At 37.1% G+C, this 17673-nt stretch overlaps 1 protein-coding gene across 9 annotated transcripts in view; it reads left to right on the forward strand.

The window, feature by feature from the left end:
- Positions 1 to 17673, forward strand: part of Gadl1 (glutamate decarboxylase like 1) — a 227745-nt gene that overhangs the window by 156718 nt on the left and 53354 nt on the right. For all 9 annotated transcript variants that reach the window (XM_047532613.1, XM_047532618.1, XM_047532612.1 and 6 more), the window contains 2 exons: positions 119 to 318; positions 10553 to 10604. In XM_047532613.1, the coding sequence (XP_047388569.1) occupies positions 119 to 318; positions 10553 to 10604 (252 nt within the window). The remainder of the gene's footprint in view (positions 1 to 118; positions 319 to 10552; positions 10605 to 17673) is intronic.

A 17673-nucleotide genomic window follows, 5' to 3' on the forward strand; every position in this document is an offset into this window, starting at 1 on the left:
CATCCTTTTGGTACAAGTAGTAGAATACCTTACAGGATTTGTTTCTGTGTGTTTTCAAAATCAAGTATATTCTAAAAATAAACAGTCTTGTCATCTTTCCTTATTTCTTTTTTCAAAGGACCTTCTTAAGAAATGCTACTCTGCCAAGGCATCCTATCTCTTCCAGCAGGATAAATTCTATGATGTCAGTTATGACACAGGAGACAAGTCCATCCAATGTAGCAGGAGACCAGATGCATTCAAGTTCTGGATGACCTGGAAGGCCCTGGGCACTTTAGGCCTTGAAGAAAGGGTTAATCGTGCTCTTGCTTTATCTAGGTAAGTGCATTGTGTCTGTGTGTGTGTGTGTGTGTGTGTGTGTGCACGCACGCGTGTGTGTGTGTGTCTCCATGTGTGTCTATAATAGGAGGACCAAATGAAAGTAACATTTGTAACACTGGCAAGATCTGTACATGTTCTTTTATTTGTGAATTCCTTCTTTCATGAAATAACCATTTTTTAAATACCTACTATATGTTAGGAATTGTGAGCACAGCAGTCTTATCAACTACCTTCCAGGATCCTAGCACACTGAGAGATATATTCAAATGAGGAGACAGATAAAATACAAGTGACTCTCCTTTTTGATAAAGGAGGTGCATGGGGCTCCAAGAGAACCCATGAGGGTTCCCTAGTGTGTTCTTAGGTGATATTGGCTGAGATTTTTTGGAGGAAGAAACTCAACTGGGACCTGATGAGGAGGTGTGAGGAATGATCCAGGCAGAGGGAGCACGAAGCCAAACCTCTGAATATGAGGAAATTCCAAAGTCTGGTGTCACTTTAAGGAGTCACAAAGCAGGTCTGTGATAATATGGGGACAGTGTAAAGACATAAAGAAAAAGGTACTACAGAAGCACCATGTTTACTTGCCTTTTTAGTATCATGAGAAACAAAGCTCTTGCCATGAGTTTCAAGGACATTAGAAAAGCTCTTGAGATACAGGTGCCAGACACTTGCCACCTGAGCAAAACTGACCTGCTAAACTTAGATCCGTGAGAGCAAAAAGAAAGACCACAGCTGAATTAGATTTAAATGTGTTTTGTTGAACATGCACTGCACAGGGTTGACCTTCATGGTGTCAAAATATTAGACATTTAAAATACTTTAAAATAGATTTCCCCCAAATCTGGACCTTGGGCTTCTATCAAAAGATTGGATTCTTAATCCACAGTATTCCAATCAGTTGAACATGACGAGGCCTTAACCTATGAAGAACAACAGTCTCCAGCACTTCCTACTGCTTTTTCTTTTTTAAAATCTAGCCTATTTACTATAGTATAGTGGCACAAAGTGGATTCAAAACCTATCTTTGACAAACTATGAGATTTGAGCATGTTTTGGAATTTCTCTGCACCTCACTTTCATCTCAGTAAAATAGTAATGATAATAGCATATATTTATTATTGTAGAGATTAAAGAAAGTAATATATGTAAAACACTTGGAACAATGCCTGGCATATGCTTCATGTATATGAGTTGTGGCCATTCTTACCTGCTTAGCCACTGTAAACATCAGAGACTTGTGATCTCTAGTTTGCATAGTCTTTCCTGACAAACTCCCTATTCATATCACTTGCAAAATCCTGAAGTATCTACTTATATCTTTATAAATTTCCTCTTCCAATTCTGGGAATGAAATGGGTATTTTGTGCATGAAATTCTGAAACCTCATATCTTAAAACAGCAATTATTCACATAGCTATAGCTAGCCCAAGATGGCAAGCCCATACATGCAAACTCACTTTAAACTTCAGATTGTATTATATCTACCATCATTCCATTGACCAGAGCAAATCATACAGCCAAGACCAACTTCCAGAGGTACTAAGTACCTTCTGCCTTTTGGCAGGAAGAAATGCAAAGTTCTGTGGCAAAGGACTCCGATATTAAGGTTGGTGAAAAGATGACTTCAGCACTTTCAGAAGACTTTTGTAAGTTGATATGATATGTTATATCACATGATATTATTAAATTATTAGGATTCTTTTTGTGGTAAAAGAAATCCTCCTCAAGCTATTATAAGCAAAGAAAAGTTATTTATTACCTGAAGTGATTTATAAGACGAGCATAGTCATGACTTCTGGAATGGCTTAGTTTAGGGGCTTAACGAATATCACCTGACCTGAATCTTTCTACATCTTTCACCCTTGCTTTCCTTCATATTGGGTTTATTTAAATGTAGGAAGGGGGCTGTCAGGAGTCATATTCTTCCAGGTTCAAGGTCAAGGTCAGAAGGAGAGTATGCTCCTCTTCCAAAAATCCTAAGGAAACTTTATTGGTGAGTGAGGGAAATGTCCATCTCGAATCAGTTGCTGTTCCCAGGGAAATATGATGCACACTTTGGTCAATATCAAGTCACATGTCCTCGTATAGGGGATGTGCTGAAACTGGGTGAAGAATGTACTTTAACTAGAGGTAGGGTTAAAGTGTTTCTATTAAAAGGAGGGAGATAACTACTCAGTTGTGAAAAAAAGTGAGTCTACTATAAATATTCATAATTGCCCGGTAAGTTAAAAGTCCAGGAAGCTCTGTTTCCTGCTTCGTATTTTCTTGTAGCATTTAAATGTGTTAGAATCTCTGCATTATTCTGTCAAAGCTGCTAAGTAATTCAATGACAGGTGTCTTGAAATAAGGCTAGGCATAAATATTTGATGGTCGTATTTATTATGAAGTTAACATTCATCTCAGGGTAGAATTTACAGTCTGTGGATACTTTCTAATTTTTTTGCAGAGAAATATCACAGGAGGATAAATGTTAACATTTCAATTCAATTCAACAAACACTTATTGTTTGTAAATGTTTGTCAAGTTGAATTGAATTGAATTAACATTTCAGTGAGCATCACTGCAGACTCCGTGACCTATATTTAAATATTTGAAAAAGAGTCCCTCCTTTTGCCTGCAGTTATTAATAATAGTTTTTTTTTGGCCTCAACTTTTCATACTCTTGATATCCAACAGTGTATTCCTGGGATTAGTAAAGGTCGCCCTGTTTTCCCACCCCAAGTGCCAAGGAAAAGGACAGTCTTTTTAGACATATCACTTGGGAATGAGCGTGAAACTATAAACTTAAAGTTTCTTTAGGATTAAGATCATAGTAAACTAACAAAAGAAAGGTTTTATTTTTATGACTTCTTTTCAAATTTACATATTGCTTTATCATCCTACTCATTAGGATTGTTGGGATAACTTCTCAATTCTGGGATCTATTATTCTGTTTGCTTGAGCTTATATGCAGTGCTGTGCTGCTAAAAGAAAAAAAAAATATTGTAGTGTCTGCCAATTTCCATGGTGTAAATATTTTAATCATGGTAAACTGAAAGTTACTCACAGCTGTGATTTGCACAATTCTGGATTATTTAGAAAAGGCCTCTCACCAGCCACTATAAGGTAGCTCTGGAATACTGCTGATTATGTGTTTTGTGGAGTTCAAACCACTGAAGGATTAGAGTTAAAATAATTTTTCCTCAAGTCTACTGACCAATGGGAATTTGCTTCAGAGTTTACCAAATAAAAATAATTCCCATCCACAGTCAGAAAACTCTACAGGCATAATTTCTAAGGCTAACACTGATTTATTTCTAAGAAGTGTAAAGTCCTTCCATAGATAGCAGCTTTGGCACAGTGAGCCTGTATGTGATGATTATGTAACTAGTTGGGGGTGCATGTCCATTATTGGCATCCGATTATAGCTAGGTCCCAGGTCGAGTCTCTTAAATATTAAAAGACTCTGCTGCTGTTTTCTCTGTCCTATTAAAGTAAGAATTGCACTAATTCCATATAAGCAATGTTTTCATGTTCCTGAATCTAAATGGAATTCAATTATGAAATCTGTATTATTGGGGGATGTTGGGGTACAGGGGATTGAATTCAGGGGTACTCAACCATTGAGTCACATCCCCAGACCTGTTTTGTATTTTATTTAGAGATAGGGTCTGAGTTGCTTAACCCTTTACTTTTTTCTGAAGCTGACTTTGAACTTGTGATCCTCCTGACTCAGCTTCCCAAGATGCTGGGATTACAGGCGTGAGCCATTGTGCAGGTCTTGAAATCTGTATGTTGACCTTAAGATTTAAAGACCAGATTTTGATAGACAGTGATCCCTGCCCTGCTGGTGGGAGGTGGTGCATTCCTATAATCCCAGTGACTCTGAAGGCTGAGGCAGGCAGGAAAATCCTAAATCTGAGACCATCCTGAGCAATTTTGTGAAACCCTGTCTCAAAAAAATAAAAATTAGAATTAAATTAATGGACTGTAACTCCATGGAAAAAGTTCTCTGGGATTCAATCCCAAGTACCAAATAAATAAATAAATAAATAAACAAACAAACAAATAAGAGTGATCACTGTCCTGATCAGATCGCTTTCTCCCTCTTCCCTGGGAAAACAAGAGCAGATATTTTAGGAGGACCGTGACTCTGATGTTAGGGGTTGTCAGAAATCCAGCAAGAAGGAAAAAAAATGAGCGCTTAAAAGACATTTAAGGATTTTTCCAATTTCCATTTGACCCTGTCATTCCAATTGAGGAGAGAACATTTCTTTCATGAAATATTAATTATTAAAATGCTTTTTCCAGCTGGGTGCTGTGGTGCCTACCTGTAACCTCAGCAGCTTGGGAGGCTGAGGCAAGAGGATTGTGAATTCAAGGCCAGTCTCAGCAAAAGGGAGGGGCTAAGTAACTCAGAGAGACCCTGTCTCTAAATGAAATACAAAATAGGGCTGGGGGTGTGGCTCAGTGGTCAAGTGTCCCTGAGTTCAATCCCCAGTTCCGCCCCACAAAAAAATGCTTTTTCCTTTGGTTATTGGAATATCAGTAACACTGGGAACCTAAAGCAACATGTGATTATTAAGCATAATTGAAACCCAGAGGGCTGAGGTTTAAAACCACCTTTTTTGTGGTGCACAGCATGTGATCTTGCATCCCTGATCTCTGCCCCAAACAGTTGGCAGTGTTTTGCAGTGGGGCAGGGGATGGGAGTGGTTACCTGTTGCCTCATGCACTTTCAAGGCCTTTGTTGTAGTGATCTGGTTAAATGGATTCCCACTAAGGGGTAATTTTTAAAGCAGGCCCAGAAGAGTCATGTGTGTGAGTCTTTTCAACAACAACACAAGGCTCAGAAACTCCCATTCTGCTACTTTATTTGGTCTCCAGCGTGTCATTTATCTATTCCCTTGACACACAATCTCTGCAATCTCTCAGGTAGAATTTATTTCATAGACTTGCATGAGTGCTGAGGGATGTATCCTTATCAGTCTGGAAAAGGTGAACAGTTACACAATGGGGCTTTTGTGCTAGTTGATTTCTCTAGGCGATGGGAGGGACTGAGTCCAGAAGGGACAATGTTTTCATTCTTTTCTTTAAATTGGTGACTTTTTTAAAAATCACAGTTGCAGTAGAATAGAGTATGTGGGTGTCTGTGATGAATCAGACAAAGCCATGAGATAGGATATATGCAGAGCATACAGAAAGCAGATGGAAAAAGCTCAAGAATCCTGGGAGGGTTCGGTGCAGCCATCAGAAAAAATTTCAAGGGAAAAGATGAGACTGGGGGAGAAACTTGGTCCAGGGTGGTCCAAGGGGACTCTGTAGTGGCTGTCGAATTGAGAAAGGGCCTGGAAAGGCTATTTCCAGAAAATGAAGCACAGCTTGCGAAACAGTCAAGTGAAATCCAAAAAAATTAAATGGACTCGTGTAATAACTTGGAGAACTGAGAGTCTCTAATGTTGGGAACACATTTGTAAGTAAAGCAAGGAGAACCACTTTGGACCCAGATTATTATTAATGTGTGCTTCAGAATCGAGTCAGAATATTCATATAAGCTTTACCCCAGTAGAATTGGGGAAAACTCTTGCAAATGTGCATTTTTTCTTCCCCCTTTTTTGTGTCAGTCTTAGTGGGAGGGAGAATGAGTAGTTCGGAGTTCATTCCCTGGCATGCCTTTGATAGAAGTAGTTTCTGGTTTCTGCATTATGTCCCCAAAACCGAATGTACATCTTTTTAAGGATTCTACCATGTAAGAATAGTTTTTTTTTTAATGTATTTTATTTTTAGGATGTTTCCATATATTGAAAAAAGAAGTTGTGAGGAATAAGTCATCCTTATAAATATAGATAGAGGTGACCCAAAGCTTATTTGGACTTCCTCCTAACAACTCATTTCATTTAAGCATTTATTTAAGAAGAGGGTAAGGTTCTTTAGAGAAGTACTTATCTTTTCTTAACAATGAACTTTTTTTATTAGTTCATTTTAGTTATATATAATGTTGGAGTTCATTTTGACATCATTTTACAATCATGGAATATAATTTTCTCTAATTCAGTCCTCAGGATTACCCCTTTCCTTCTTCCCTTCTTCTGTTTCCTTTACCTCTATTCTACTGATCTTTATTCCATTTATTTATGTTTTAATTTTTTAACTAGCATTTCAGAACTATGCTCTGTGGAATAATAAACTACCAGAAGATCTTAATAAATGATCCTTCAAAAAATAATTTCATAATTAAACATGATTGGGAAATGTTAACTATTGTTTATTCTTCTCTTGCGAATTCAAGTGCTCACAAGGACAATAAGAGGCCTGAAAGGCCTATAATAGAGACACATTTTTAACTTTGCTGTCACCAGTAAACAGACACCATTGATTGTCTACCCAACAACCATGTTCTCTTCTTACTTGCCATGAGAACCATGTTTTATATAGATAGTAGTGTTCCAGCTGGTAGCATTAGTTTAACCCACCCCACACACGTGGCTAGGTGTGTGACTCAATCAGTAAGATGCAGGAAGCATTCTGTGAACACGCAGGGAGAATATTCTTACCTAAATAGAGAGGTGCATGTAAGAAGAAAAAGGGCTTTGGCTCTAATCCCCTCTGTTCCTTCTTGGGACTCTTGTGCAAGGACATGATAGCTGCAGTTGTGGTCATCCTATGAACATGAGAAGGAGACCCTACTGACCTCTCAGCATGGTGGACTGAAATCACCTGGTGACCATGTCAAGTCAGCCAGCTCAATAAAGGGCCTGGCGAATAAAACCATGCATACTTCTAATCCTAGACAGTGTAAGGAAAGCCCATGGAACCACGCCGGACACGGGAAATCACATAAGGGAGTTTATTAAGCAAACAGAGTGTCTCCCTGCAGGGTAAGAGAGAAAATGAGAGGAAAAGAAAGGGAAAGAGAAAGGACACTGGCTAGAGAGAGTGTGAAAGCCAGGAGGATAGAGAAAAGTGAGGACAGACAGAAGAATGGGGAAAGATGGCGGGGGAGCTATGGTAAACAGTTGAATTCTGCAGGACTAACAGGGGACCAATATTGGAGAAGGATACTTGCAAGCTGACTGATGAACCAACAACTAGCTAGGATGTTCACAGATTGACAAGTGGTTGGGCGGCGGAGAAAATGACTGCACCTGATGGGCGGGGGAGCAGCTTTATACATTACAGACAGAAGCAGCCTAACTGTTATGCCTGGCAGTGCTCAGACTTATTATTTGACAGTGGAATCTTTCTGTGTGGTACTATTAAAACGATTACCGTGAAGCATAACTTGGAAATTCTGGTATTAAGACTTTTGTTATCAATGAAACAGCAGGTTTCCCTCTTCCCCAGATCATTTCTAGTCTCAACTCAACTGGAGAGTTACCTTAGGTTTTGCAGACTTTGATGGTGACTGCCATGGGAACATTGACCCCCAAAAAAATGCTCAGGTCTACTTGGTCAGCAAAAATCAGAGTTTTAACTGGAAAAAATTCAGTTCTGTTTTGGTGCCCTTTTCCCCAGGAACAGTGTTAGCCAGTTGAACAGAAATATTTTAAATTGAGACAACAGATACTGTGTCTAAGTTTCACATAATCACAGTCTCTTAGGGAAGAATGTCACTGATTTGGTCCCACATCTCCAGAGGAAACTAAAGCAGGCTTAGGGAGGCTAAGGAACTACCAGGTCAAGAGGTTGATTTTCTGTACCTTAGCCCCTTCTAACTAGTCATTGCCATGGTTTCTAGAAAGTCAAAGTATTATTCAGAGCCTTGGGATGCTGAGGTCAGTGTGGGTCTCCTCAGGGTGAAATCACAGCGTGAGGTTGGAGTTAATGGATTGCCTGAACATTCATACCTAAGAAGATGAGCAAAGGGGCAGTTCATGGAGATTTCCTTGCACAGGTGGAGATGGTAGATATTTGCTTTGTGGTGTGCCTTATGGTTTTCTTTCAAGATCCTTTTAAAAATTACACAAGTAACTGCACCTAAGCATCTTTACAAAGAGGTATAAAAATAGAGTTGATAATCCCTAACCCCAAAGGTAAGCAGACTTGAAGGATTTAAGATGTATTCTTTCATATTTTACTCTGTACTCAGATATGCATGTGAATAGATTACTTATTTTTACTTTTTAAAAATATTCTTCCTTTTTAAAAATTTCTTTAAAATGAAATCAAATGATCCATATTTATCAGTACCTCATTTTTATCTTTTACTAATACATCCTGAGCATCCCTGTGGTTTAATTGAAGGAGATAGAATGCATTCATTTTAATAGCTGCATTGTATTACACTGGGTTACTAGAGTATATTTTAATCTATGATCCCCAATTTCTGGATATTAATCTTCTTTCTGGTTGTTTCTGTTTAGAACACACACATACCCACAAGGAGCTTTATATACAACATATATGCATGTGTATATTTACCTTTATGTATATCATGTCTCTCTTTGACCATCCTTAATATTAATTTTTTTCCTAGTAGACTGGATCAAAAGTTATTTGTTTGACCAGAAGATAGGAGGATCATTAACTTTAAAAGATTTATAGCAGCTTTCTATCATATTCTCAATGACTGAATGTAGCTGCTCTTTAAATTTGTTTCCAGTATTAGGTGGGAAACATGGTTTAGTATTACTTTTATTCCGGTTTTTTTTTTTTTTTTTAATTAACAATGACCTCGAGCATCATTTCTGAGTTTATTTATTGACTACTGGAATTACTTTTCTTGCAAGTTAGGAATCTAAAGTTTCTAAAGCCTTATAGGTTTATAGCACCTCCTAAAAAATATTTGGAAATAGGGATGTATATATATATATATATATATAGAGAGAGAGAGAGAGAGAGAGAGAGAGAGAGAGAGAGAGAAAGAGAGAGACTAAAACTTTGTGAGTCTATCTATGTGTATGTTGTCACTTTATTGCTCAAAATAAAAAATCAACATTGCTAGCTAATATTTATAGGATATTTATAACCTTCTGTCTATTTGAAAGACAATACCTATACACAAACATCAATATTGAACCTCATTTGGGAAGCCACATGAATAAGTCTGTGAAAAAAGAACTGCATTTTGTAACCAAAGGCAATCTATATACACATTCTAGAATGGTCTTTAGAAAATGATGTGATAATAAATATCCCCCTTTCTATATATTTTTTTTTGAGTTTACAACTTTCTGTGTATGAATTTATTCAAATTTTTACAACAATCTTTTCAACTTGGGAAGATTGGTTTTAGTCCAGTTTTATAGGTTAGGGAATTAGGGCCCAAGAGGAACATTTTTGTCTGTGTTCTCCAGTATTAATTGGATATACATAATTTAGTGACATGGTCATGGTACCACAATTCCATGACAAGACCACAGTTTTCCAAATCAGTCCTTATTTATTGTTGGGTGTAGTGTTTTCTTCTTTCTTTGTTTCTGCTTTTGCTACAATGTATAACAATAAATCTCTTGCAAATGCCATCTCTTTTAGCACTTTTGACCATTAATTTACATTTTACTCCAAAATCTGAGACATTGGTTCAGGAATCCTGAACTTTTTAAGGCTTATGATCCCATTACTTGTTTTCAAGGCCAACCATTTCAGTTCTTTTTTCTATATAGACAAAAACCAGGCTCTGGGAGAAAAGTCAATGTTATTTTACTCTATATTCCCAATGTCATTTTAGTCTTTTCCCAAACATATTCCATACCTCATGTACTGGTACCCTTTGCTTCTGGTTGATAACTCTCTTTGTATTCAAGATGACATCAAAGATATTCTGCCAATGGCTAGAGTCCATTTACTTCTTAACATGATACTGATTGGGGGAAGATGTTGATCTTAAATTAACTTACCAGCAAGAATTCTATCCCTAAGACATTTTTTTTCTCCAAGCAAGAGAGGTAATTTAAGTGTCTACACCAAATCCCCTTCTGAAATATTGATGTGAAAACCACAGAGTCAGAGAAATATACCCAATCATCTTTATTTGCCTTTCACACTGCAGTGAAAAGCTGGCGTTAACATATTTGATAGACATTATCTCATTAAAAAATGTATCTCTCCCTGGAGACCCAGAGTACTGCAGTGGGCTCAGGAATTATCTGTTCAAATCCATATCTGTGCCTGTACCTGTACTCTTAGCTCTATCTTCTTATGTGAAAGCCCTGTCTCTGCACCAGAAAAACAGACTTGTCACTTATCAACCATGTTCATGGCATTTTCAGACTGCAATTATTAATATTATTGTAACTTCTAATTTTAGGTACCTAGTGGAAGAAATCAAGAAAAGAGAAGGATTCAAGTTACTGATGGAAGTAAGTAATGGTGGAATTGTGTGCTCAGTGTGTCAGTCAACAGTGATAAAGGTGGTAATTTTCTAATCTGTTATATTTCATTGGTTTTTGTGTTGCAGAGTTAGAAACAAGTCATTAGCTTAATTCATAGAGTCCATTATGTTAATTTACTCTATTAGTGAGCATTTTTCCTGTGTTGGATTCACAGGGAATATGCTTGCCTTTAAGTATTGAAAATTAAAATGCTCAATAATAATTACCAGGGATAATAGTGAATAAATTATGACCTCTATCTTGATATTTAAATTGCATAATGATTTTACTGCAAATATTCAACTGTGCCTGCATGTGAAAAATCAATTATTGGAACATACAATAATGCATACATTTTTTTCTTTTTATAAAATAATGAGAGTATATTAACTTTGAAGCATTGGGAAGATAAGTCATTTTCTTGTTGATGTCATTGGATTGTTTGCTACACAGAAGAAGGAGGAAGCAAAGCTAGATAAAATTTTTCTAAGATATGAGAATATTGTTTAATTCTGATTTTTAAGAAAGTGTGAGGTTTTCTTAGACCTTGTTTTAGCCTATACCTTATTGTATTTTTTTAACCTAATATAAAATCACCTACTGGTTGCAATCTAGGAACCTGTGCTGTATATAAGAAATCTAGCAATTTTTTGGTGAGCATTTGTTTGGCAAGATATATTGAACAATGACCATTTGCCAGGGACAGGTGTAGGCACTGGAGATAGGGACAGGGCATGTTCCTGCCCTAATGATACTGGCATTCAAATGGAAATTGAAAGGCACTGAACAAGCAAATAGGTACCTGGCAAATGTCAGGTAGTGAGAACTCATTAGAAAGTAAACAGATTCATGAGAGATAATCTAGTATACAGACAAATTTTATCAGTGTGGCAAGTCCTATAATGGAAATGAATAGAATAAAATTCTAAAATGAGGGTGTCGGGGACTGGTTTGGCTTGAATAGTTGGATCAGTTCCACTGAAGCTCATCTTTGAGCTGAGACCTGAGTGATGATAAATAGCAAACTGTGCAGTTGTTTGAGGAAAAGACATTCTAGGCAGAAAAGAGTTTTATGAGTTGCACCCTGGAAAGAAGGTGTCTTCAACAAAGAGGGGCACAGTACATGATGTAGTTGAAAAGGTGGGCAGAAAGGAGATCAGGTAGGTCAGGTAGATCAAGGTGAGACCTTCAGCTCTTGTTCCAAGTACAGTTGCTGGAGATGCTTCAAGAAGGGTATAGTCTATTCGAGTTTGAAAGATCATGCTGCATGTCATGAAGAGAGGAATGTGATGGGTTGGGGTGAAGGGAAGACAAGAAGAGAATAAACTAGACAAACTAGAACCCTGTTGCAATAGCCGAGGAGAGATATGGTGATGGTCCTCATCAAGTTTAAGAAACAGGCCTGGGGATGTAGCTCAGTTGGTAGAGTGCTTGCCTTGCAAACACAAGACCCTAGGTTCAATCCCCAGCACCACAAAAAAAAAAAAAAAAAAAAAAAAAAAAAAAAAAAAAAAAGTTTGAGAAATACTGCTCAGAGAATCCAGAGCAGGGCTTCTACTGCTGTCTACAAAGGAGGCAGCAAATTAGGAGGTTCTAAATCTCTGAAGTTCCTGAAAACCTAAGCTACAAATAAACTTGCAAAGTCACATTTAAATCACTTTCTAGTCACACTACAGAGAAGCAAGAAGTCAAATTTAGAATGTGGAATGTTCTACAAGGAGGCACCTGGTGTCTTCCACAGGTCAGTGGGTTGAAGAAGCATTAAGAAGAGAGTGTTGATAATTTTTTTTAGGTTCAAAGAGACCAGAGAGACCTAATAACTAAATGCAGCATGAGAGACACTAGTAGAATACTAATTTGAACAAACTGACTATAAAAAGTAACTTTTGGAACAGTTAGGGAACTTTGAATATGAACTGGTTATTGGAGGATATCAAGGAATTATTGATAATTTCATTAGTCATGAGAATGGCATTATAACTATTTAAGAATGTTTTGAGTTTTTTTTTGAGGCCTGCCTAAGCATGTAGGGGAGAAAGGATAGTCATGGGATTGGCTTAAGACAAGTTTGAGTCACTTTTTAGATTTTCTTGAGTTTTAATTATTTCTTTATTTTCTCAAATTTGAGTTGCCTTAGTTTCTCTTAACGATGGGAATTATAGTGCTTATGGAAAATACTGTATACCTCGGATCTGCACAGTCTTCTTATAGATGATGGAAAAAGTGATGAAAAAAAAGATTAGCTTCTTAAAATTTTATGTATATATTCTTCCTAAAGGCTTAGCAGTGTGAGGAAGGGACATCTTACCATCATCTTTAGGGAATTACATTCATATCTTTGTGAAGTTAGGATGGGTTTTAATCAATAGGCAGCCTCTGCTCCTCAGTACTTTTCCTATGGAATTCAGTTGTCCCTGGCAGTGAAGGTGGCTTCCTAGATGTTAGAATTTCTATTATAAGAAGTTTTTTGTATATCTTTTTTTTTTTTTTTTCTGTTTTGTTTTTAGTACCGGGATTGAACCCTAGGCCTCTTGCATGTATAGCCCCCAGCACCTCCTATAACGATTTTTTGTATGAGTTCTGCATCTGCCTCTTCCTCTTATTTTATTTCAAGAAATAAAATATAATTAAGCTTTGAATCTCACATGTAAGTGTCCAGTTGAGAAGGATGAATGGAGCGAGAGACAGACAGACTGGTGGTTAGCAGAGAGCAATGAGAAATCTAAGCAGAATATTGTAAACAGTGAATGAATGCAACAGCAGAGGACTCAGCACTTGAATTTCTGCTCCTGAATCAAGCAAAAGCAATGCATATCTTTCTGAAGATGATTGAGAGTTATTATTGTAAATAAATTGTACATTATTCATAGTCACCTGAAATCACCTCTCTACTTTTCCTGTGTTGGATCTAAGATCTAATAGATGCTTTCTAGAGGTATATTCATTCTTACACGATCATTCACATATTTCATTTTGATCTCTTGTGAGAGTTCTAATTATTCAACTTTTGGTTTTCTTTTCTTGAGTTCCACATTAGGAAGAGTTATTTAGGTTTCATAGACTTACAGAATTATGAAGCATCTTCAAGGACATCTTGTCGAACTTCTGTCCATTGCAAGTTGTCAACAGGTAACCAACCTCTACTTGTAAACTTCCTGCTGCAGAGAATACATTAGCTCATCTTTCTCCAAGGTAGTACTGATTACACACATTCTAGTACTCAGTGAACCCTACTACTAAGATATGTCAAGCATGTCATGATTTATCTTACATAGTCATCTTGTTATATAGATTTGTTGGGTCACAACGAACTCTTGATTGCTAAATCTAACGTACTGTGCTTAATCTTCTTCTTGGATTTTTACAGTATTTTACAGTGTTATCCACTCCATCCTTCTTGAAATTCTCTTGTCTTAGTTACTTTGACCTTCTTTCCAAGTTTCCCTCTTTTCCAAGTGTTTATTTTTAGTCTCTATGTGAAGGTCTCTTCATCTGAATACCCTTTTAGATACTCCCCTTGACTCTTGCTTTTGGCCCTTTGTTATGTCCACATAGTCTCCTTCGAAAGTTTTAATATATATAATCTCAATATATGTCTCCATCCTTGACTTGTCTCCAAAACAGAAGTCCTTTTTATATGAGTGTGTCCTGACATTTCCATCTAGACTTCACAGGCATTTCAAATTTGTCATTTCCTACACTGAAGGGTAGCCATTTTTCTTACTAAACTTCTATATTCTTCTTTGGTCATCAGAACTGTGATCCATTCAAGCAAAAATCTGTTTTTTTTAATTAATTTTTTATTTGTTCTTTTTACATATACATGACAGTGGAATGTATTTTGACATATTATACATACATGGAGTATAACTTTTTCTAAATAGGATCCTATTCTTTTGATTAAACATGATGTGGAATTTCACTCATGCTATATTCATATATGAAAATAGCAAAGTTAGGTCCAATTCATTCTACTGTCTTTCTTATTCCCATCCCCCCTCCCTTCCCTTCATTCCCCTTTGTCTATGCTGTCTTTCAACATCTCTCTTTTATTTCCCCTATATATCTTTGGGAAATCATATTCTCCTGTCCCAAAGTCACCGTCTTAGTTTAGGAACCCAATCACTCTTCAGATTTCCATTGCCTCTTGTACCCCACTTCTAGTCCTTGACCTCTTCAGCCCATCCTCCATACTGAAGCTTGAGTGGCTTTTCCAAAGTGAAATCTGTTCCCCAGGATGAAACTCTGCAATGACTTCACGTTGCCTCTGGGATCAAGCCCAGACTCCCAACCATGGTCTATGAGGAAGCCCCACATGCAATGAGCTTTACCTCTGTTTCTAGCTTCACTTCTCCTCATTAAACCCGGTCCCCTCTTCATTCCAACTATTTACCATTCCTCTGAATACACTGGCTTCTACATGTGCACTGTTTTTTACCAGAAGTATTAGATTATGAAAAGATTCCTTTTCTGTAATGCTCATTCCATTGTAGTTTATCTGCCTTATCTAGCTCCCTTACTTGCATCTGAACTTCTAGAGGCAAGTACACTAAGTCATTTTCTCATCCCAATGTGTAAACTATTGATAGTACAGGAATTTATGCTTCTTATGTCATACAGTTTAGTTGGTTTTTGGATACTTTGCAAGGTTTAGTGTTCCCCTTCAAATATGCTGCCCAGAGATTAACATAGTGATATATTTCAACCAGTACAGATTTCAATTAGTTCATTTATCCATTTGAAAAGTCATCCCTTCCTACCAATATAGCCCCAAATAATAGTCACTAATCTAATAGAGTGCCAACTGTGTGCCAGTTGTGGTACCAAATACTGAAAATAAATTATCTTTGTGTTATCAGACCCATGCTGTGGTACAGGTAATACCATCTCCATCTCTGTATTGTAATTTAGAAAGCAGATACTTAGAACGAGTGTCTCGTATTCAAGCCTACATCCTTGTGACTCTAAAACTAGACTTTTTGTGCTGCCTAAATCTGCCTTTGATATTTTTCAATAGCCCAATCTTATTTAAAACCTAGGAGCCTGAAGTCAGTTAAAATCCACCTTTCCAGCTTTGCCTTCATTCCATATTTGTATGATTGATTATTTGAATCTGTATGCTGGAGTTCACATTCATACTTATTAGAATGCATAGTACTAGATTTGTTTTTATTACTACTATTATGATTTAATGACATTGCAGATGAAGGGGACGACTCTTTTTATATGACTCAGTTTTACTGAACTGTCATCTCTTGGTGACCACTAATTGATTTCTCAAGTGATCTCTTATCATTTACTCAATAATCCATCCTGGGATTCACATGAAAGCACCTTAGAATATATCTGTTTCTTTTTCTTTTTGAAAGCCAGAATAGATTCATCTTTTCTTTAATGGCAATTTAAAGATTAGGACAGTGTTCTTGTTGCTACAGGGTTTTTGTACCCTGCACTACAGAGATGGATTCCTTTTTATGCCTTTCCATTTTTATAGTTTTTAGAGAACATAGACTAAATGTGTTCCCAAGATACCCAAGAAGTCATACTTTCATATATGAAGGGAATTAAAATTAAGTGGCATGTGAATGGTTCTATTCTAAAAATACTCATTAGTGCTTTGATGTATCTTGAAGAAAGTCAAGCTATAGAGTGAAAGAGACAGGGGAAAAACTCAAATATGTTCTTTGTGAACATTCAGAGACTTTTTTTCAACTCTTAGTAATTTTGGAAATGATTAAAGTGAAGGTATTCTACCAAATGGAGCATCAAATTTCTTCCAATGAAGAAAAGTGTCAGAAGAGTTTTACAGGTTTTCAAATGTCTTTAGCACTGAAGTCATCCATTCTAAAAGAGAATGTTTGGGCAAAAAGAATCACAGAAATGTCACTACCAAAATATCTAAACAGGAACTTACTAAGGAAATAAATTTACAAGGTTTATGCCTCAACTTGTGAAATATAGCATCTTTCATACCAGATCAAGTTATTATAAAATGTTTTATAATATTCTCCTGCAAATAAAATGAATGTAGTTAATGATATATTAATCAGGATCCATTCAGAAGGACAAAACTGCCCAATAATTTCAAGTGGAAGGATATATATATATTGATGTATGTATCAATCAATCAGGGAGAGAGAGAATTATTAACAGAACGAAAATCATGAGGGATTGTCTCATAGGAAAGAAAGAGAAATAAAAAATGTACAGGAGTAAGAGCTGGGCATGTAGCTCAGTGCAGAGTGCTTGCCTAGCATGTGCAAGTCTCTGAGTTCATTCCCCAGCCCAGCAACACAAAGACAAACAAACAGAACAGGAATACTGATGTAGGGAGCATCCACCACTCCTAGTGCGGAGACAGAGCACATGAGGAAGAGGTTACTCCCCCCAGATCAAGATCCAGGCCTTTTTGGAGAGATGTCACCATAGTGTCCAGGATCTCAGAGAAGTTCACTGACATCATGTAACACCGGCAAGATTTGCTAGACATCATCCTTTGGAGTGCTGAGGGAAGCCATCTCCAGAGAGGTACCATCACTTGGAGCTCCTTGCAGGCTACCCAGAGGGGCACTAGAGAAGTCATACACAGTCAGATGCTTGACTGATGTCACTCCTCAATGAAACCACCTGAAGGACATATTGCAGGAAAGACCATTTATGCCAGTTGACTATGATGCCTTTTGAGGAGAGGAAGCACCTGGGACTGTTTGCTGCTAAAAAGAACACAGACTTGACAGGAGGCCAGTGAAGTTTGCACATCAAACCAGAAAGAGAGACCCCTTCCTTCTCCAGTGTATCTCCAGCACCCTCTGATGACAAAGGGTAAGACTGAACCAATGACAAGGGAGAAATATTTAGTGTCCGCCTCCATTATTGCAGGACACCAAGATAGGATGGATTTGGAACTGAGTGGCAATAAATTTATAGCTGATGTAAATGGATCTGGGGAAAAAATTCTCTTTGATATAAAGACATGAAGTCTTAGAATCTAATAACAGATAACTAGGTTTTTCTTTTAGTTTCTAATCATAGTTACTTTATTTGGAAAGATTTATTC

This window comes from Sciurus carolinensis, chromosome 17 (assembly GCF_902686445.1).
Source record: "Sciurus carolinensis chromosome 17, mSciCar1.2, whole genome shotgun sequence".
Classification (NCBI taxonomy): Eukaryota; Metazoa; Chordata; class Mammalia; order Rodentia; family Sciuridae; genus Sciurus; species Sciurus carolinensis.